This window comes from Perca flavescens, chromosome 12 (genome assembly GCF_004354835.1).
Source record: "Perca flavescens isolate YP-PL-M2 chromosome 12, PFLA_1.0, whole genome shotgun sequence".
Lineage (NCBI taxonomy): Eukaryota > Metazoa > Chordata > Actinopteri > Perciformes > Percidae > Perca > Perca flavescens.
In genome coordinates, this window is record NC_041342.1 from 26,360,618 (window position 1) to 26,382,863 (window position 22,246).

Here is a 22,246-nt window from a genome sequence, read left to right on the forward strand (position 1 = left end):
GCTGACTTTACTCATGATGATAATAAAATAATCCTTTTATTTTAGCCAAATATAACATATGGTTATTACTTAGTAAACCACAGTGCTTTGATATATATATATATATATATATATATATATATATATATATATATATATATATATATATATATAAATGTGTATATATATGTGTATATGTGCTTCAGCACCCCTAAAAATGGCCTAGCGCCGCCTATGCTAACCAAGTAGTTCTGTTGCCTAAACAGGTTCTGCACTGCAGGGGCTTGTCCAAGCACACTTATTGCTCGTGTTGCTTGAGATTCGTAGCCTGGAAATCCAGACCCAAATCCAAAAGATTAAGGGTCTGGCAATGAGTAATGAAAATGGCCCAACTCGAGGGGCGGCACCAAGCAATGAAAATCTCACTGCATGCAATTAGATAACACTTCGACCAATACAACAATACACGGGTTGACATATCCAGAGTTTAGCTACCAGCGGAGCTATCTGGTAGATTAAATTCTTGCCGCATCCGGTTCGGCAAAACAGCAAAAACGTCCTTCTTGCAAAGGAACGATTCGAGCGCTGTCTTCTGTTCCTCTTTTAGATAAAAAGCCAAGTCCAACTCGTTCAACTGCAGCGGCCAAAGCCGTTTCAAACAACTGGTGTTCATCTGTAGCCATCTTATAATGTTTACTAATGACTTCGACGTTGCAGCGCTGTCGTCATCTGTTTAGCTCGCCTCTGGCCCGCCTATATCAGATACACCGATGTGATTGGTGCAGCTTGGCTACAAGGGCAATTAATTAGTTAGTTAATGAGCATCATTACTGAATGCCAGTAATCACTGAGTGACTCGCTGAGCAACTTCAAATTGTGCTCTCGCAAGAACTCTGGATTTCCACGGTATTAGATTCATAGGATAACGCATAAAACAATTGTGCATGACTTTTGAAAGATATCATATGAACCATTGTATGAGGATACCTTGTTCAGACATACATATCCATGCAAGATCTATGCAGAGAAAATGGACTCTTTCCTAGTATTTATGGCACAGTATACATTTTTTTAATCTAAGAATTAAAATGTTAAGGGTTGGTATAACAACGCTTTTCTGCAACACATTTTCTGACTTAATAGGGTGCTTCTTTAAAAAAGTGGACTGTGGCTTTATAGCCAGAGTAAGTTAACAGCATATTGAAGACCCAGAGATAACATATAGTAGACCTTCTCATTTAACTTTTGGTAAGACACCAAACAAGCTAACGAAATGTCAGAGCGTTCCTTTAATAGTTCAGTTGGGGAAAAACAGTATGAGAAGTCTTTCATAGCAGCATTTGTTGACTCACAGATGTGGAAATCAAGGTCAGCTAGAATTATTACGTGTCACATCATAATGTCAAGGTTATCAAAAACCCAGTGCGCCTTCTTGGCCCTCTTGTGCAGCAGATAAGATGAGACAGAGCGAAGACACATGACAGGCCCAGCTAATTACCGCCATGAAGCCAGAAACTAGTTATTTAGAATCTTCTTCTGACCACAAACACTGACACTGCCGCCTGAACACCACGCATAAACACACCGAGTCCAAACGGCTGACGGAGTTAAGACTGATTTGTCGAGGTGGCTTAGATGCACACGCACACACACACACACACACACAAAAGAACAAAATCATACAAACCCACAAAGACAGATAACAGAAGCTGTAATTACACAGTCGCTGTTCAGCCGAAGGGTGAACAACACAGCAGTTAAGAGAGGACGCTTTATTCCAAACAAACAGATCTAAGGATAGGTTGTTTTCCCTCTATTACCGCTATCATTACAACCATTGAGGAGAAGCGTAGATATGTGCAGATGTGACTAGAGGTGTACACTCTCAAATGCGCACACATAATTATATGAGCACATACATTAGGACATACAGTAGACACTTTGGAAGATGAAGGTCAACGACAATTATGATGTGTTGCCTCATTCCTCAAGGTTATCACAATTTGTGTGTATAAGTGTTTATATGGGTGTTAAACCACTCAAGACATAAAAGTGGTTTGCAGCAAAATGGGATGATTTGCCTCTTACCCTCCCTGTCCTTTTGTGTGTGTGTGTGTGTGTGTGTGTGTGTGTGTGTGTGTGTGTGTGTGTGTGTGTGTTTGGAGATTCTCTAGAGAGGGAGAGCTTTTGTCTATTCAACGGCCAGTTGTGTGTGTGTGTGTGTTTGCGGCAAAAAGAGTGAACAGTAATTGGTAGGCAGGAGAAAACTCACTCCATTTTCTTGGTTGGCTGGTCACTTTATCTGGAATTCAGGTGAGGATTAAAAGCAGCAGAGAGGTGCTGTGGAAATTTGTGTAAGTGATTTAGGCCTACTGCCTTTAGTACTTCTGTTTTAAAGTTATGCTCATTTCTAAATGAATGACTGCAGCACTGTGTCGCAATAAATTAAAGTTTATGTTTTGAAATAGTAGGCAAGTAACACATAGCAAGCCCTGTGGACAAAAAGTGAGGTGTGTTTAGAGGACTACATATTGCATGGGAGTTTTGACTGTCTGGTCCTTTGCCATCACCATATCTAGACCAATAAAAGAGAGACAGCTAATGCCAACTCAACCTTCATATTAATGTGGGATGACCACAACACAGAGGCTGCCATAGAGCTCAACAGTGTGGTTCCTGAAATGCAAACTCCAATTAATTTGATTCCTAAGGATTTTCATTATTAAGCCATAATGTCTAAACCATCCCAAGTAGCCTTACCACGAGCTACAAGAAGTGAAATGATGGTTTATGCTTCTGTAGAAGCAACAAGTACGTATAACATCAACCTTGTTTGAAGAAAAACATGTTTTATTTGCGAAGTCATGGAGTACCACCACCCACAATCCTAAGCGTAACAGCGACGTCTCTGATTGGTGGAGCTCACTGTTACCATGGAAATGTTTAACGCGCCTGCAAACCCGCGAATGGCTATATTGAGCTGCTACAATGGAAGTCTATGATGGTGTATGTACACAGTCTTGTACCTTTTGAGTTTTTTTGAAACATCCAACATGGCAACATGACTTTGCGTAAACATACACGCCACTTTCCTAAAGCCAAATGGCGTGTTATCTGTACGCATTTTGAGCTATCCACGTATATGTCTACGCTGTACACAGCGGATGTAAACATACACACCGCGTGGCGTTACCACGTGGCGTCACCACATGGCATCTTATCGCGAGAACGTGCCATACTATCGTTAGAACAACGTCACATGCGTGTTAAAAAAAAAAGAGGTTGGGTTTAGGAAAAGAACATTGGGAAAGGCTTAAATTAAAAAAAATTAACAAAAGTCCTGTCCCACCCACCATCCCAACCAACCTCCCTCTGCGGACTTCCGTCCTATCATACTACTCGCTACGTCGAAAATTCACACGTAATGTAGGTCAATGGCGGCCGAACGGCGTTGATAAACACGCTAAAAAGCGATTATGCGTCTTGATAACGTGCAAAAACCGCATACAAATTGGCGTGTCATACATACGCCACTTTATGAGATCAGTCCGAAACATCAATGGAGATATTGAATGGGGAAAATCACGTTCGTTAGCAGAGCCATTTAAAAAGTGGTTGAGTGCCAGTATTGGAAATGGGAATGTGTTTGGTTGTGCAGATTGACATCGGCTGCTTGTGATCGCTGTGCGCAGACATTTTCAGCAAATCTCTGTATCAATTCTTTAATATATGGCGTACACTATAAAACATCACTTCTGTTTGATATGTTTCTCAATTGTTTATTTTTTTAAATGAGGTTCAGCTTAAGGACACGAACAAGTGCAGGAGGAGCTGGGGATCAAACCACCAAACCTGCGATTAGTGGATGACCCGCCGAGCATCAGCTGCCCAAGTATAGTATCTTACCTGCATGTCTTACGCTGTGGGAGGAAACCGGAGCACACGGAGTAAACCCAAACAGACACACGGGGAAAACATGCAAACTCAACTCCACTGTTGAGCGGGTCATCACCTTCCCCATCCTTGGCAGGAACTTTAGTGAGGTGGCGGGCGTGGCCTGATTTTTCTTCCTTGGCACTGGAGACTATTGGAGATGGGAGGAAGGGAGGGGGGCTTCAGCTTGCCTTCAGACTCACGCTCACAATGTAGTGGGAAGCGAACAAACGCTACGGTGTGCCTTGATATGTGCCCAGACTTATACGTGTCGTTTGATTTGTCCTCAGAGGGGGACTGGGGCAGTTTGGAAATAGGGGGCAAGTGGATCTGCCTGTACTCCAACTTGAGCTTCCTCAGTTGATCGGTCAGCCTTTTGTTCTCCTCTTCCACTTCCTTGCTCTTCGCCTCGTACACCGCGAGGAGTCCATGTGATGCCATTACCATTTTTTTCAGGTGTCTGTTGTCCTTCTGACACTCGTGGTACTTCTGTATTGCGCCATCTGGCCGCCGTGCCAACTTGCACTTCAGCTCCTCAATCTCCTTGTTCTTTTTCAGAAGTTGTACGTCTTGAGTTTTCACAGAGAGCAGGTTCTGGCTGTGCTGGTTGTACATCAGCTTAAGATAGGAATTCAGATGTCTCATTTTACCCCTAGTTCTCTCTCGGCGTGAAGTGGCTGCATGCCGCTGCAGTATTGTAATTTTGATGTCATGCTCAAGCTGAAGTCTCTTGTTCTTCAGCCTGAGAGACTTGACTGTATCTGCATATTCCCTGACCGTTTCTTCTAGCGTGGCCTTCTCAGCGTCGTGGAGGTTTAGCATCCGTTTCTGCTGCACAGCTTGTTCGTTGTACTGCTGCACCTCGTGTTCCAACTTCTCCTTCTCCGCCGCGATCTTGGCCAATTTGTTCTCTGCCAGCTGATGGTCTTTATCAGCCGAAACTATAGAAAACACCTGTGCCATCTTGGTTTCTGCCAGCTTCTCCCTCACTTTTTCCAGCTGGTACCTCAGAGAACCCAATTTCCTCTTTACCATGACCAGCTCTGTGCTCTTTGAATCGGCTTCACGGCCCTTGCATTTCAGTTTATTATGCAGTTTTCGAATTGTTTTGTTCATCCGACCCACTTCCTTCTGAGCCTCGAAGAAATTTTCCGTGACGAGTTTATTCTCGGTCCTGACACCCTCAATCTGGATTGTTAGCCGTCTTTGCTTGCTATCTGACTCATTAATCAGATTTCTAACATTCATCATCTCCATGTCTCTGGCCATAGTGTGCTTGGCGAGCTCTCTCTCTTTATTTTGGAGTTTAGTTTTCAGTTCACTGCAGCTATTGAGTTCACTTTCCAGGTTTTCTATGAGCTTACGCTGTTTCTCTGCCTCTTTTTTCTGATTTTCGGAATGCACTGATAGGGTTTTCTTTTCTTGCTGCACAATTTCCATATCGTTTTCCTGGTTCTTATACAAAATAGTCAAGTCCTCATTCTTGCTTGTCAATATCCCTATCTCCTTTGAAAAGAGATGTATTTCTTTCTTATAGATGTCATTTTGTTTTTTTTGTCTTATAAGTTCATTCACTTGTCTCTCACATTGTTCTTGTACTGTCTCAAGTCTGTCTTTAAAAGGGGCCAGCTTTTCCACTTCTTCTTTGCAACGTTTTGCGTATGATCTCAATTTATTTAACTCCTCTGTTATCAAATTCACATCTGTTTCCTTCTTTTGTAACAGTTGGTTCTGTTCTTCTATTTTTTTGAGGGCATACTGTTTATTCCCTGTCAACTCCTGCACCTGATGATGCAATTTCTGCACACGCAAGATCAAATCTTTTTTCTCCATGTGTGTGTTAATTAACTTTTCTAACTCCTTCTCCTTCTGCTCCCTGAACATCTTCTCCACGGAGAACTTGTTCTGATATTCCTGAGACGACTTCGTGAGAAGCGCAATTATCTCATCTGACTTATTCTTCTCATTAGCCCTGTTGGACTTTTCGTTCCAAAGTTCGGTTTTGACATTGTGTAGGTCTTTCCTTAACTTCTCTATATGCCTGTCCTTGAGAGTGAATTTCTTTTTTAGTATAGCAATCTCACCCTGTTCCTTTTTTAAAGCGATATCTGCTGTAACTAGTTCGGCGAGCCTTTTTTTCTGCTCCGTGTTTTGGTCCATTAGCCGTTGCTCGTTAAGTTTTGCCCTGTTAAGTTCACTCTGCAGTTTTTCCATTTTCATAGCTTTAGTGTCAGTGTTTTGTTGCGGCTTCATTGTGTTTGCCTGTTTCGAATGTAATTATTCAATGGATAGTATAATAGTCTTTCCCTGTTTTTCTCTGTCTCACTGGAATTGCATTAATAGGCAACAGATACATGGGTACATGTTTACCTCCTGTCAGCTGAAGTCTTTCGCATGCACTCCAGCCCAAGGAAACTAAATGGAAAATTAAAACATATACGTATAGTTTCCTGCAACAGGGGAATAAACTAGGACACACATTCAGAATGTTTAAGTTCAAAACTGTGAAATGATTTCCAACAAGGTACTCTGAAAACTGAAAAACTGAAATGAATGATTCTATGACACTGGACACACCTTAAAAAGAATGGTGCTGATGTCATGACATTCCAATGATGACATCATCACGATTAAAGGCTTAAAAGGCAAGAGTTGATGCTAGACTGTTTGATGGGTTGTGATTTTGTATCCTCCGACAGATGGTCTAGTAAGCTTACCTTTTCCATTAATTTAAAGTGGCAAGCCTTAATTTAGAATTTCTATTTGAGTGGAAACAATGGAATTGTGCTGAGAGTTTGACAGTCTGGAGCATAGAAATAGAATGCATCGCCAGAGCTGAGTTTTGCACAGGTCACCGTGGTTACGCATCTTCAACAGGCAAAGAGGCTTTCAGGAAGTGACGTGGTTATTACAGCTCAGTGCGTCCGAAAAGATACATACTGTTTATTCACATTCACACAAAAGTCTGCTGAATAGTTGATGATATTAAGTATGTAATGCATAGTGTGCGATTTTGGACGCAAGGCTTTGATCTACTATCCATTCTGAGGAATCATTTCCTGTTTTCGAACCTTTTTTATTATACCTTTATTTATTTATTTATTTATTTATTTATTTAAATAAAGCATTTAAATATGATGAGAACTACTGAAGCATGGCTGCCATATTTGAGCATAACAATACGTAAGGGTTAATGATGTACACAAAAATATACAGTATATATATAAAAAATAGCTTTTTTCAGAGCTTTCCACCACACTGCCTCTGTTCGTTTTTATTTAGATATATTTATAATATTGTTATTGAAATGCCAGTTGATCTTGAGGGTGAAAGTAAAGTGGGCATCCAGTCTTCACCTCTGCATCACAACCCAGAGCCTACATTACAATGGCGTCCGCGAAGGAAATGTGCAGCACTATTTTCCGGAGCTCTGTAGCATGTCACCTGGACAGATGCCCCAGGCTCAGCAGCAGACGCCTGACAGGCCAGGCCAGGCCAGGCCAGGCCAGGCCAGGCCAGGCCAGGCCAGGCCAGGCCAGGCCAAAAAGTCATTTAGTTTCACTTACATTACAATGGCTGCTGCTGGTGGTCCATAAATACTATGTAACCATATTTTATTGTTGAGGTCTGTTTGTCCACAAGTGGGAAAGAGCTGTGGTCAACTGATGAACAATTGTAAGCAGCAAGTTAAAATATGAAAAACTTTGTCGTCTAAATCGACATTTGGTGTTTTGTAAGTAACTTCAAGCAAACTTCAAACAAACAGTGCCCTTTCCTTTTTTTTGTTGGTTTTTCAACAATGGTCGTGTGACAGACATCATGCACAACACCAGGACCCTGAAACTGAATTAACTAAATGAAATTCAGTTATCATTAATTACCCGCTGCTATCTTGGCAGTGCCTGGCTACTCCAATACTCCAGTACTTTGGCTAATCCAAAAATGGAGTTGGAGTGTGGATGCGGGCTGATTGAAGCCTACGGTCTATACTCTCCTCAGCTGGCCCTGTTTAAGCACCACGGCTGGTGTGATCAAATAAAACAAGCTAGTTTAGTTTTATTATTCACAGCAGTTATTTTCCTACTGTGACATGTCAGAATATCTTCAGTGAAAAAAGGTTTACTAGTTTGGAGAACACACGTTTGAAAGCAGGCTTTTCAGACTGCTGTAAAGTAAGTTAGTCACGTAACTGTCTGTGCTGCTGTGTGTGTTTGATCAAGCTGCTTACTAAAGCCTACTAAATATTTCAAATGTTTTTGCCCCGGAGTTGTCTGGTTCTGTCTCTCCTCCTGTCTGCTTCCTCTGTTTTTCATGTTTCTTTGGATTGGTTTTCACTTCCTGTCTCCCTGCGGTCCTCTTTAGGTGTTTTGTGGAACCTGTCGTCATGTGACGCCCTGAAGATGCCCATAATCCAGGATGCCCTCGCCGTGCTGACCAACGCTGTGATCATCCCCCACTCAGGCTGGGACACCTCCCCACATACACAGGAGGATCGCAAGCTGCACCTACACTCCTCGCAGGTCCTCCGCAACGCCACGGGCTGCCTCAGGTCAGTGTCCCTGTCTGTTTCTCCACTGTTTTTATTTCTTGTCCTACATTAAAGCTATCGTGTGTAGTTTCTGTCGCCACCATGAGGTATTCTAAGTAATGACAACAACACTGTCGGCGCCATTGTTCAATATCTATGGTCGGCGCGTGCACATGATACAAGCCTTCCGTGATCAAGAGTTGCGTGGAGCTGAGTCTTAATTATCTTTGTAGCAACTCATTTGGCAATGGCTTGAATGTAACAGACGTTCATTAAGATCAAAAAGTTACGCACTCAAGCTTTAATAAGACAGATACTTTATTTCTAACCTTTTAACCCTCTGAGAACGAAAGACACAGAGGGTGAAACCCCAAACAATGTTTTGACAACACAGCGACATTTTCTTTCAGACATTTTCTTTACAATTTTAATCATATATTACAGTCCTTTGTGAACCTAAGACTTTGGTAAACTCATTTCAAGCACGGAAACATTCGTACAACACATCACAAGTTAAGATTTGTTTTCAAAAGAGATTTAAGGAATTTCAAAAAGCGAACATCAACGTTTCAGCATTAGCCGCAAATTATTTCTCTACACATTGCTCCAAAAAATAATGTGGGCCTCACTATATGGAAAGCTGAGTTTGTTTTGAACATTTTGAAATGAATGGGGATCAGTTATATGAAAATACCCTAAAAAGGTAAACTTAAGAAGATAACTATTAGAAGATTAACTGATTTTGCAAGTGTTTCAGCAGAGAAAGGACATATTCACTGACTTTGCGGCAATGTTTTGCTGTTCACATTCTGCTAATCAGTCGTGTTAGCAACTCTTTTTCAGTGAAAGTATCTAACACTTGCTCCAAAAGTCGCTAAAAGGCGCCACGTGCATAGTGGTGACCTCATCACATATCATTTTTAGAATTTAGAATTTAAGCTCAGTGGTTGTGTCGGCTGACTGCCTGAGAGGAGAGGCAGAGACACCTTGTGCTGTAGGCAGAAGAGCAATTACAATTAATTACAATATAATATATCTCGCTTTTCTGAAGTCGCTAAATTTGTCGCTAGTCGCTTTTTAGAAATAAAGATGGTCTGTAACGTCTCTAAATCTAGAGAGAAAGTCCCAGTGTTGGCAACACTGCTGCTAATACAAACTAAATTTAAACAGAGAACAAATTCTCTCTCATTTTACAACAGTCTTGGTATTTTTAGATAGTAGTCTGTGTTATTTTTACCACTGTACACACGGAGAGCTGACAAACTTAGCTGCATTTAAGATGACTCACCACTTGGCTTTAGAAATGCTGTGGCTTTTTGTTTTACACTTGAGACATGATGCTAGTCATACAGTGCAGTCTGGAAGTAGTAAAACTGTGGCACATATTTGTTGTTGTTTTGGCTCTGTACTTCAGCATGTTGGTTAAAAAGAAAAACAGTGACTATAAAATGTAAGTACTGTAGTGTATATGAAATAATTTCAGTAGTGTGTGAGAGCATTTCACTTTTACACTCCTCATGAGGATGTGGGAAAAGTGCAGTACAAGTTGACTGAGAATAGAGTGGTGAGCCTGCCATCACTACCTTTGCATCTCTGTCTGCAAGGTTACCTGGGTTCCTGTGTGTGTGTGTGTGTGTGTGTGTGTGTGTGTGTGTGTGTGTGTGTGTGTGTGTGTGTGTGTGTGTGTGTGTGTGTGTGTGTGTGTGTGTGTGTGTGTGTGTGCGCATATGTCTCTCTGTCTATAACTATGCTGTGTGGTCCATTAATCTCAACCACAATATATCTACTCTACCTGCTCTCAGTGAAAACAAATTACACATATTCGGAGCTTGGGTCCGTTCTAGCACTGTATGTGTGTGAAAATGCACACATCTGCTACTGTGTGTATTTTTGATTCTGGTGGTGTGTGTGTGTGTGTGTTGCAGGAGATAGCTTTGTGTGGATCAGCTCCATAAACTCGAAGGGCTAATTCATCTTTCTCATGCCTCGTTAGGGAATGCTGGAAGTCTGATTAAAGATTGAATATTTCATGGCGGGTTTGGTATATCGCCGGCCACCTGCTCTCTCTCTCTCTCTCTCTCTCTCTCTCTCTCTCTCTCTCTCTCTCTCTCTCTCTCTCTCTCTCTCTCCCTCCATCTCCCATTATGTTACTCACTTACTAATTTTCTCTCCCTCCATCCCGTGCTCTGTCTCCATCTCGTTTTATTACTCCATTTCTTCTCTCTCCATCATATTATCTATCCTTGTATCCCTTTCTTTTTCTGTCTCGCCCTGTTTCTGCCTCACTGTCTCTCACTTTCACACACACATTTTCTCCCTCTGCTTACTCACTGCTTGTTTTACTCGATGTGCATATGCTGTTGTGCCAACTAACAGGAACTGCTGAAACTTGTGCTGCTAGAAAGCTGAATTTGAATTATGTGCGTTGAGTTTGCAGATGTGACACAAATTCTACAGCAACTAATTGAGGGCCGGTTTGTTCTTTTGTCCGAAAGTCACACAACATAAACTAACTAACCGATCAAAGCAGCGGTAGATCAGCAAAGTAAAATTACCGTTTTTGTTAATGGAGTCTGGTGGCTTTGAAGAGAGCGATATTGTGGCTTCAGTTCCCTTTCGGGAAGTACTGTGAGGTGGCAAGGTAAAGTGGTGAAAATATTCTAAATATAGAATACACTTAAACTAATATGGATTTTTTTTAGGTGGCTAAAATAAGTTTTGCTGCTGCCCCCGCATCTACAGCAGTACATTTTGCTGTCTTCAAAGCCACCAGACTCCTTTGACAAAAACAGTCATTTTACCTTGCTGAACATGGCAGTGGCTGGTCTACCGCTGCCTTGATTGGTTAGTTAGTTAGTTTTATTTTAACACCTTTTCATCCCAACTCGTCACATACTGCCACTTCGTCACTTTGATGCACTGAGCAGCCCTGCATGTCAAACTGTGACGTAAAACCACTTAGTTAGGTTTAAACAAAGATTGCCGGTGGGGTTAAATGACACATCAGACACAAATGGATCACCTCTCTCCCACGCAGATTTTTTCGCTCTTACTTCTGGAGCACTTGCTCTGAGCGTCTAATATTGCAGCAGGTGGGTTTACCGTTTGAAGTCCGCTGCGTTTCACACAGACGCTTAAAGCATTGATTTTCAAGTTTACATTATCATTTTAATTAAGTTCCCTGTGGGCTTTCATAGTGTATGTCTTTGCTTGAAACTCTATTCCCCCAGGTGCATATGAATCTCTATTCTCTTGCAGCTGTATCCATTGGCTGATGTGCTAAAGGAAAGTGATTAACTATGTGGTGTAATAATTGTCAGACTAGCTAGATCTGACATTGCATACTGTAGGCAGCGAGGAGACTGTGTCTGGGTCCCAGTGCTAGCTTCAAGGGGACATATTATGCTTTTCCATGTTTTCTGTCATATCTATTCAATTCAATGTTATTTATAGTATCAAATCATAACAAGAGTTATCTCAGAACACTTTACAGATAGAATAGGTCTAGACCACACTCTATAATTTACAAAGACCCAACAATCTACAATGTTACAATGTTGGATTTTCTTTTGGATAGTTGAATCTGTTAACAGGTGGTATCCAAAATAAAGGAAATGTGTGAAAGAAAGGGGTAAATAAAGTGGTTTAAGAGTACCACCTGTTTTTATTTTTAGTATTTATCTGTTTATGTCCTTCCTCGTATTACCATTAAGCTGAAAATCAGGCACACACAGTTAGTTTGTTTGTGTTATTGTGTGACTTGTGGTGAATCCAAACTAACCCTTAAGCAAAAGAAATAGCCTGTTCCAACTGCTTATTTCATATTTATTTATTAATAAAACTAAACTTTATTTTTTATTGGACTGTGTCTATAACTTTCATATTGCCATACTTGATGACTGTTTTATAAGTTAAGTATAAAGTATAGCACAGCAGCTGTACAACAAAACGCCTCGTGCCTTTAAACCACAGATTAGTTTGCGACTAAAATGGTGAAGACAAAAGCAGCTTTTGGAGTTTTGAAAGCTTGTTGCTATTTCTCACTGACATTAAGGGCACAAGCATCTCCTGACCATCTTGACATTTAAAGGGCATTACACTCCAACTCTCTCTTCTCTCTGTCACACAGACATGCATGCGGCTGTGTGTACTTCAACATACACACAGGTAAAATGTGTATGTAACTACTGGAAGATTCAAGTTGTGTGTGTGTAGGATATCTGTGCTGCATTTTCAGTTTTCAGTGGGACTGTTCATTGACAAGGTGCGTGTGTATGTGTGCGTGACAGGAATGTGAGTTCTGCAGGCGAGGAGGCCCGCAGGAGGATGAGGGAGTGTGAGGGACTGACAGACGCTCTGCTCTACGTCATCCAGACGGCTCTGGGGAGCAGCGAGATTGACAGCAAGGTACCTTTCTCACACACATAGTACAACCAACTGCCGCGCAAACTCCCATAGCCTCTAACTCATGCACATACAGAAACACCTGAATAAGAGGGTATGCACAATGATAAAAAAAAGTGTGTGTGTGTGTGTGTGTGTGTGTGTGTGTGTGTGTGTGTGTGTGTGTGTGTGTGTGTGTGTGTGTTGCACTGTCCAATAACTCAAATTGATATGCTTACTTTTGCTTTGTGAACATGTTCGTGGTGATTACTATGCAAAGAATATACATAATTTACATTAATTTACAATACAGTTTGTATGCAAATTCACTTTATCCGTGTCTTGTGCATAAATTGTTTATGCATATTAATCTGTTTAAATTATTTACCTTGGGTTTATATGTTAATGTCCAAGGCTGGCAAAACCACAAAGTACACACTGTACAAAATAAAAAGTTGTTGGTAATTTTTATTTGTTTTTAGACCTGCAGCATTTTTCTGGATATTTATGGTCAAATCTTCTTCCTGCACTGGCAGATATGCATCTGCTGAAAAATACATATTACTAAGACTTATTTCAACAACAAAATCGGTATCAATCAATGAATCATATCTTAAAACAACAAACCACACTTATCAGACATTTCAAACAATTCACTCCATGAATGATTAAAGCTATATTACCGTAGAAAATCCAAAGCTGGCAGTCCTTGTCAGTTTTGTTTGTGTGTGTGTGTGTGCTTTTACGTATGTGAGACACCACATGTATCTGTTTGTGTGTATGCACTTGCATATGTGCTACATATAGAGATGTGTGTGTGTGTGTGTGTGTGTGTGTGTGTCTATATTTTTGATATTATACTAGCAGCACTGCACAGTTTGTTCATCTGTGTGTCTACAGTACAATTTTGAGCGTGTCTGTCTGTCTGTTTGCCTGATTGCCATCTGTCCCTCCATCATGTCCATCTCTTTTTCCTTCTCCACATCTCTTTCCCACCTCTCTCCCTCTTTCTTTTTTCCTTACCATCAGACCGTAGAGAACTGTGTGTGCATCCTGAGGAACTTGTCTTACCGTCTGGCAGCAGAGACATCTCACAGCCAGCAGGGGGGGTCGGAGGAGCTGGACGGTCTGTTGTGTGACACCGGCGGGAAGGACGCAGAGAGTTCCGGATGCTGGGGCAAGAAGAAGAAGAAAAAGAAGGGACATGATCAGGTGGGAAAACAGAAAGTTGAAAGAAGGGAATATTGTTACAGTTCTTACTTTTTGTTCTTGGTCAAATACTTACTGCTGGTGCTTCATGTGAGATAAAACTGGATGGCAGCCTCAGCTGAAGGTTCAGTGGGTTTCTTGTTTTGGCAGAGTGTTAACAATGTACTGCAGATCACCAGTTAATAATATGGTGGATTATTATCATGGATGATGATAATTTGGTGGATTCATGGTTGTCTATTGCCTCTAAACAGTCCTCTGATGAATATCCACACAAGCTAATGGACTGTGTTTGGTCTTAGCTGAATGCTGTTGCCCTCTACTTGTTTGTACAAAAAGAGGGTCAGAGCCCGCTTTAACAGACATTCGTAGGGAGCACTGCTTACTTTTGAAGTCTTTTCTGTGCACACACACACACACACACACACACACACACACACACACACACACACACACACACACACAAGGGCATTTCCACTGTATGGTGCGACAGCTCTGCTCTCCTTGACTCGCTCTTTTTTTGGTTTTCCATTAGCGAAAGGTTTGGATAGGACCCGTTTGGTTGCCGATGAAAAGATGAGTCCCGTTGAAGATGATCTAATGGCAGTTTCACACGGTGTTGCTACGGCGATTAGCTGAGAATCCCTCCTATACTGAGGGGATACTATCCACAGCGGGAAACTGAGTAGAAATAGAGTAATAGAGCCTGGTACTAAAAGCGAGTGGAACCGAACCATGCAGTGGAAATGAGGCAAGAGTTGGCTTTTCTTGTTATCTAGCTAAACCTAGCATCCATCCTATGTACTGTATTTATTAGGTATTTGTATTGAAACAATTTGGACTTCAAAAACATTTCTGTGTTCAATTTGCACATACAGACCCAAAGACTGAAGAAGCAACAGGATGTAGTTTAGTTCAGTTTAGTTCACATCGAATCAGGCTTCCCAGTTCTCATATCTCTTCATCACACTCCTTGGATAAGAAAACCATGCATGGAAACAGATCTCTCAGGAAGTGAACTACTTAAGTGTGCGCCAGTGTAGTGGCAATGACAGAAAATAACGGCCCAATCAAAGCTGAGTATACAAATTATTGGCTTGATGCTTAACAGGCCCACAAGCTCCAGGGCTCGTGAGAGACAAGAGAGCCAGCAACTTTGAGTCCGAGTGTGTGAACACTACTTCATCAAAAGAAGGCCTCAATAAGCAGGAACATGGCAGCTAGATACAAAGGTGGCAGATGGACATTCTCTCTGTGGAATTTAATAAACTGTTGCTCATGTACACTGTTTGATTAATGTTAACCAGTTACATGGCTCTGAAAGTTGCTGTGTCTTGTTTTTTTGTGTGTTGGAGTTATATTAATTATGCTTTTGTGATGAAATTAATGTGGTAATCAGTCATTGCTGCCACGTGTAGCACCTTGACCATTAATTGAGGCATTTCATCAAGAGGACTTGACAGGTTCTGGTTTGGTATTTGCTCTGTGGGCTCCTGGTGGTTCCTTTTACTTCCCTTCTCATTTCACAACAATAAATTATCTTATAGAATTTTAATGACCACATAAAAAAATCGACATTTACACACATTACATTTAGCATGAATTTGCCCTTGTTAATGCTGTAACTTTTATTGGTTGGTATTCCCTGTCAGATGTCCACACCAGCATAATTAAAATGAACCAATAAGGCACAATAACAGCAGAACAGATAGAATGTTGTCATCTTGAGCCTTGATTAAAGAGCATCTCCTGTAGTGTGTATTTTCTAAGACACTGTCCCTACCATTACATGTTTTCATTCATATCGTTTTGTTTTACGTTTTCTGTCAGAGCAGATGTCACAGTTAGTTTTTTCCCCCCTTCTTTTCCAAATAGAGAATTCAGTATCTCATTTTGTATTGCAGCTCCGTGCTGTTTTTTAGTTTTGGAACATTTGCTCACTTCATTCTTGGTTCACTCACTATCTCTAGCCTCAAATGAATATGTATGAATGCACCACAGTTTTTTTTGATATTGATGATGTTTGAGCTAGAGTTGTTTTCATACGTCATTAACTACTGATCTTCACCTAACACCTGGGTTATTTAGGGTCACATCCCCAGAATAAGGTGATTCACAGCTACATGTTGAAGAGCATGATGATGTGATACTTTCAATTTAATGTTTTTTTAAAGTTTTTTTCCCATGCAATAATACAGACACATGCTACAAGGTCACACAGCAGGCTCTGGAGATTATAGCTTTATCTACAGATTGACTTTCTATACACTGACTACCTGTGCTCAGAATCAAAAATACCAATCTGATTTAGTATTTCAATTCTGGATTTCCTGGATCTGTCCATCTGCTGCCAGCAGGAAGAGTTTCATCCTCCGGTTAGTTAAAAACATTTGTGCTCTTCTAGTTGTAGAATTGGCAGAAACCTAAGGGCTGCCTTGGAGAGGCTCTAACCTCTTGTCATGCTAATAAGCAATCAGCATCACATTCTGGTTGAGTGAAGATGTCTTTTACAACTTCTAGTGAAAATGTGGGGATTGAAAACCCAACACTTCCGGTGGATCAGGGTGGGTGAATTGCTCATTAGCCCTGCATGCTACCCGCCTTTCATTTCTAGAAAAGACAGAAAAGGGGAGATTTAAAAAAAAAAAAAAAAATGTTTTTTTTGAGCCAGGCCTTTACTTCCATTTGCCAAGTCAAGGACATTTTTGTGTATCCAGGCAGAACCAGAGAGATGAGGGATCTTAAAACTAACCCTGGGATCAGATTGTAAAGGGACAAATCATAACCTCTCCATAATGATAATAACTCCCCCCCTCTTTTCCCTCTATCTGTCTGTCTCCACTCCAGTGCAGCTGTGGGTGATTACCATGAAGTAGCGATTGGGGAGCTTGTTGGAGAGGGCAAAACTCTATCAACTGTGGGGTAATTAGAGGAGAGAATGAGGAGAGGAGTGAAGAGGAGAGGAGACGAGAGGAGGAAAGGATATGTCGGCGGAGAGGAGATATAAAGGGAGAGTCAAGGAAGTTGGAGTTAAGGGTGGGGCTAGAAAATACAAAAGGATTAGAGAGGAGAGAGGGGAAAGAGGAAGTACTGTAATAATAAATTCAAAGAACCAGAGGAAGACAACAGTGCAGTTTGTTGGCAGTGTTTCAGAGCCTCATCAAATGTCATGTGAGATTACGTCATTGCAGATGGAAGGATGATATAATTTTTTATACAAAACAAACGTGTGGACTGATATTAAGTAATGAAAACAAATAGGAAAAACACAGCACATCCCAGTACCTTTTAATATATACAGCACACCTACAAATCCGATTCAGATAAAGAATCCACCGTACAGGCCAACTATGTTTAAGCATACAATGACTTATTCCAGTTTTCAGTAGCTCTCAAATAGACCTACACACAGACCAAAATGTACAAGAAGATACATAGACATGAGAACAAAGAAAACCATAAACACAGCTATTATGAGCTGAACTTTTGTGTGGATGGTATAATAAGTTACTTTGTAAACATATAGCAGGTGGCTAATGTGTGTCTATTGACTGTTTGCTAAGCCCTGCCCCCTCCCTAATGCCTAGTTCACACTACATGACTTTAGCCTTGATTTTACACTCGTTGACAGTTTTTTGGAGCTCCCTAACAGACGCCCCAGATCAGGGGAAAATAAGCATTGGCTCGGCACTCGCAAATCAGACCTCGAGCTGGGAGGCTTGCTGGTACCTCGCAGATGCATTCCAGATATCTAAGCAGACTAAATATCGTGTTAGCATTTCCAGTTGATATCAATGCATTGTGCTGTGTTTTACATGTAGAAACACCGTAGCAACTTGTCCACAGATAGAAGATGGAGAGACTGTGTGTACGACTGATTAAATGAGACACAAATAATAAAAAGGTGCTAAAAACAATATATTCGTAAAGCTTTCACTACTGTTGATGCCCAGAGTAGCCATGTTGGATTGTGATGTCGGTGTTTGAGTGGCTATCTTGACATTTCGAGTCAGAAGTCCAACTTCAGGGGGGCAATCCAGTTGAAATTTCCGACAGGGAACTCGGAAGTTCCGACTTTCCAGTTCAGCTGGAATGCACCAATACTTATCGGGTATTCCTTTTGGTGAAATATCTTGTAGTGTGTGACCCCCCCTGTCGCCTGTCAGTCCTATAGTGTGAAAACCGCAACAACTTCAAGACTCATTTCTTGCCATCTCCTGTAATTTTTTCCAACTGAAATGACTGTGGCTAGCCAATTTCAACAGTTGTAGCTAGCTAGCTAGCTCAGCATTGCTCTCTGTATTTTAAAGATAAGGAGGATGCATATAACAAGTCCAACATGTGCATGTACTCATCAACACACGTCAGTCAAATGTCAGTCACACTAATCTGTTTAAATTATATTGCAGTGTCACTGAGAAACCTCCTGTATTTAACAGCCATAGCTTTCACAGTTGTTTTGATATACAGTATGTGTGTATTTTTTCAAAATGCATCATCAATGCAGGAGGAAATGTCAGATTAGAATTACAGAGGAGATAGAAAGACAAAATGCACGGCAAATAGATAATACGCCACACTATTTATACACTGCTTATGAGTAGTAAATCTTCTCCCTCTCTCTCCTTCCCCTGTTCTTGCCTGAGGGGACCATGCTGGCACTTTACCCCTGTCAAAGCTCGCCTCACACAGAATTCAAAATCCTTTTCTATTCTGAATAACGTATGTCTTATCTTCTGCAGTGGGACGGCGTCGGCCCATTTCCAGACTTGGCGGAGCCCCCGAAAGGCATCCAGATGTTATGGCACCCTACCATCGTCAAGCCCTACCTCACACTGCTGTCTGAGTGCTCCAACCCAGACACCCTGGAGGGAGCAGCTGGGGCCCTGCAGAACCTAGCTGCTGGCAGCTGGAAGGTAAGGACTGTGCCTATATCACTGTGATACTGAAGGACATCTGCAGAAGTGTATTGAAAATTCCAGTAGGTGCCAAAGTGTTCTGAAAGTTAGAATTCTCGAAAATGCGGAAAAATGTGCCTTGCTCAAGAGCACATTGGCAGTGCAATCCAGCTCCCAGTCCACACTCCATACTTCAGTCCGTACCGGTTGAACCAGCAACCCTCCAGTTCCTGACCCGACTCCCTTCGGACTGAGCTACTGCCACCCCCAAAGTTGTAAATTTTTTGTCAGCCAACCATAATGTAATACATCAGTAAAGAGAATCAATCAGAATACACCATAAATAAGCAAAAAGGGTAAAGAATAAAGGAAAGTGCATGAATAAACAGGGCATAAAAACAAATCTGTGATGCTCTCTCTGTCCACCTCCCCTCTCTGTCCCAGTGGTCGGTGTATATCCGGGCTGCAGTGCGTAAGGAGAAGGGCCTCCCTATCCTGGTGGAGTTGCTGAGGATAGACAACGACCGGGTGGTTTGTGCCGTGGCCACCGCACTGAGAAACATGGCTCTGGACATTAGGAACAAGGAGCTCATTGGTGAGTTGGTCATTCACTGCAAACAAAGATACACTCAAAGAGTGAAGTTCCACAAAGGGCCAAACACCAAATTGCCAATTAGCAAATGGGTTAATGCATGAAGAAAAAGCAGAAGACTGTATAAATGCAGAAGACTAACTGTATTTAAGAGTTTTACTTGAGTGTCATTTTATCGTTATAATAGTGGAGTAATGTGCTTTATTCTGCATTAATTGAAGATAATGGCACTGAAAACAAGTGCTGTTATCTTGACCCACTTGCAGAATTACTCGCTTTAATAATGAATATGATACTTCTTTAAGTAGACATGTTTAGAAGTAATCTTTTTTAAAGGAGTTGTTAAAATGTCACTTGTGTAGAGGGTTACTGCTGTTAGGAATGGCAGACTGGCAGTGGGCTTGTGGAGTTGTCTTTAATAAAAAAAAAAAGAGAGAGATACATGTCTTTGTAGTATTTGTCTGTATTTATGCAGATATAAAGATAATTTTGTTTAAGCAGATAATAGTGTTGCTCTGAATGATCGTATGATGCTTGATTTTCCTTTGGAGACCGATATCTGTAATAAACTCTGCTTTTTTGCTGGTCCCCTTGCAACAACCACATGCCTCCTTCCTCTTGCTCTGTTTGATGCTTGAGGCTCTGAGCTAAGCTGACTGTGTGTGCTGTCTACAGATGTGAAGGCAACCAGTCATGTGTATAGTGTAGGTTGTAATGTCAATCTTATATCAGGGGCATGTGTATTTTGCCCTCATGTTGCGTTGTGTTGACATGATAAAATTGGATTAGTGACATATTGTGTTTCTTGTGTAGCTTTCAGCATGAGATATCAATACAGTCTGCACAGACAGCTCCGCTGTGAGCCAACTCTGTTTTATTGCTACAATGTTACAAACTTGATTGCTTTCAGCGTTTGTGGGTTTGTAATAATGTGAATATTGACAGTACCGCAAGTGTTTGGCAATAGTTGAATTAAGCTGTTTACATGGTTCAATCATGTTTGATAACTTACTGTAATAAGCCAGTTTAAATGTGTGAATGACTTTTTATTTGAAGAGAGTTATCGTTAAAATTGAAAGAGTCATTAAGAAAGTTGAAGTGATGGAGTGTTTATGTATGACTTGAAGCAACTGGTCTAGTTTTAGCTCGGTAGTGTACTGTGTTCAGTGTTTTTCAGCTCAGACACTCATTATTCCCGACTTTGGTCCGTAAATGTAACTAATGCATTGCTTATGCTAAATGTATCCTTGTCTTGCAACTAGTGTAGCATAACTTGCTGCTGACTATCGTAATGGTGGAACCGGTAAAGACCATTGCTGCGTAATGCCGAAATCCCCATGCTATGCACTGCATACCCATTGGCCCTCATTTATCGAAAGTGCGTACACCAAATTTCCAGCGTACACCCAAAACCACGGTGACTTTGAGATTTATCAATATGGACGTTGGCGTACGGCACACTCAAATCCTACGCCAGCTCAGGAGGTGGTATACATGTACGCACGTTTTGAGTTAGTGCGGAAATGCGCAGAAAAAAAAAATTCCTAACACCACAAAAGGCACTGAAAAACTAAAAGAAGACCTCTATGCGCCGGTATGCAACATTGTTTTAGCCTGGGGGGGTTCTGTAGGCCTACAACATCTCGCAGGAAAACACGGTGCCATAAATGTAGCGATGGAGCCAGATGACCAGATGCCCGGAGAGCAGTACTGCTCTCCGGGCATCGGGTCATCTGTTGGGGCTGTTCTGAACATGTGTCCAGAACAGCCCCAACTGGGGGCTATACGAAGGAGACAGGATATTATTCCTCGCTTTTAAAAGGTATAGCCTATAGTGTTATGTTTGGCAATGATATTCAATAGAGGAAACATGACGATGCACAACATTTTTATTTATTCTTCAGGTTTTTGTTTCTCTTTCAAGTGAATGATTTATTTCTGCCATTGACCGAGTTATTTTGGCTTGTTTTTCCAGCCCCTCCGTGCTCTGGGTCCAGCACGGGGGGGCGGAGGACAAGCGCTCTCCCTCAGCTGTTGCCTCGTTCCGACTCATGAAAAAAAACACGAGTAAAATAAAAGACACTGCATAAACTCCGCTACCATGTGTTTATTTAAATATAGGCTATTAGGACTATAGAAAAATGTGTCGATGTATAAATTAAATAGGCTAAACTTCAGCTGGAGTCCGATTTACCACGGCAACACTGTTGACCGCATCAGTAATCTCCTTCCATTCCGCATTCTTTGTACAGCCTTTAATACCAGTTTCCAGGTTGCCAAATAGTACACACTTTAATGCAAATGAACCGGAGATATCAGGGTTTCAATCTCCACCTCTGAAAAGTGCCGCTTCTCAGCCGGATTACGTCTCGCCATGTCATGAATTGTAGGGGCGAGGCCTCAAAACCGAGAATATATTGGGGCGTGTTATTCTAATGACGATCGTTTTCAGCCCCGGCATTTATCAAGGGCAGGTATTGTGTACACCTGGATTTCAAAGGTACGCACAGCTTCATAAATCAGGCGGTGAGAGGAGTGTAAGCATAATCTTACGCCAACATATACGCCCGTTTCTACGCAAGAATGATAAATAAGGGCCAATATGAGTTCAACATACTTTTGTGTGAAATAATGTTAGTATGTATCTTGGAGGCACTGAGCTGTAATTATTTGGGTTTTCTTGACGTCTAGAGGAGTACATCAGCTGTTAAAAAATGTGAGGCA

General features: G+C 41.4%; 2 protein-coding genes across 10 annotated transcripts in view; one reads left to right on the forward strand and one right to left on the reverse strand.

Annotated features, from left to right (window-relative positions):
- The window catches only part of LOC114564986 (catenin delta-2), a 135,026-nt gene that overhangs the window by 100,091 nt on the left and 12,689 nt on the right, over positions 1-22,246 (forward strand). For all 9 annotated transcript variants that reach the window (XM_028592740.1, XM_028592742.1, XM_028592743.1 and 6 more), the window contains 5 exons: positions 8,275-8,461; positions 12,730-12,847; positions 13,853-14,035; positions 18,775-18,948; positions 19,375-19,525. In XM_028592740.1, coding sequence (XP_028448541.1) covers positions 8,275-8,461; positions 12,730-12,847; positions 13,853-14,035; positions 18,775-18,948; positions 19,375-19,525 — 813 coding nt within the window. The remainder of the gene's footprint in view (positions 1-8,274; positions 8,462-12,729; positions 12,848-13,852; positions 14,036-18,774; positions 18,949-19,374; positions 19,526-22,246) is intronic.
- On the reverse strand, positions 3,873-6,417 carry LOC114564988 (intracellular protein transport protein USO1-like). The gene has a single exon (XM_028592749.1). The coding sequence runs from the start codon at positions 6,163-6,165 to the stop codon at positions 4,015-4,017; it is 2,151 nt and encodes a 716-aa protein (XP_028448550.1). The 5' UTR covers positions 6,166-6,417; the 3' UTR covers positions 3,873-4,014.

Bases quoted from the DNA above. Each gene is read 5' to 3' on its own strand.
- LOC114564988 (XM_028592749.1), bottom strand. From the start codon at position 6,165: ATGAAGCCGCAACAAAACACTGACACTAAAGCTATGAAAATGGAAAAA.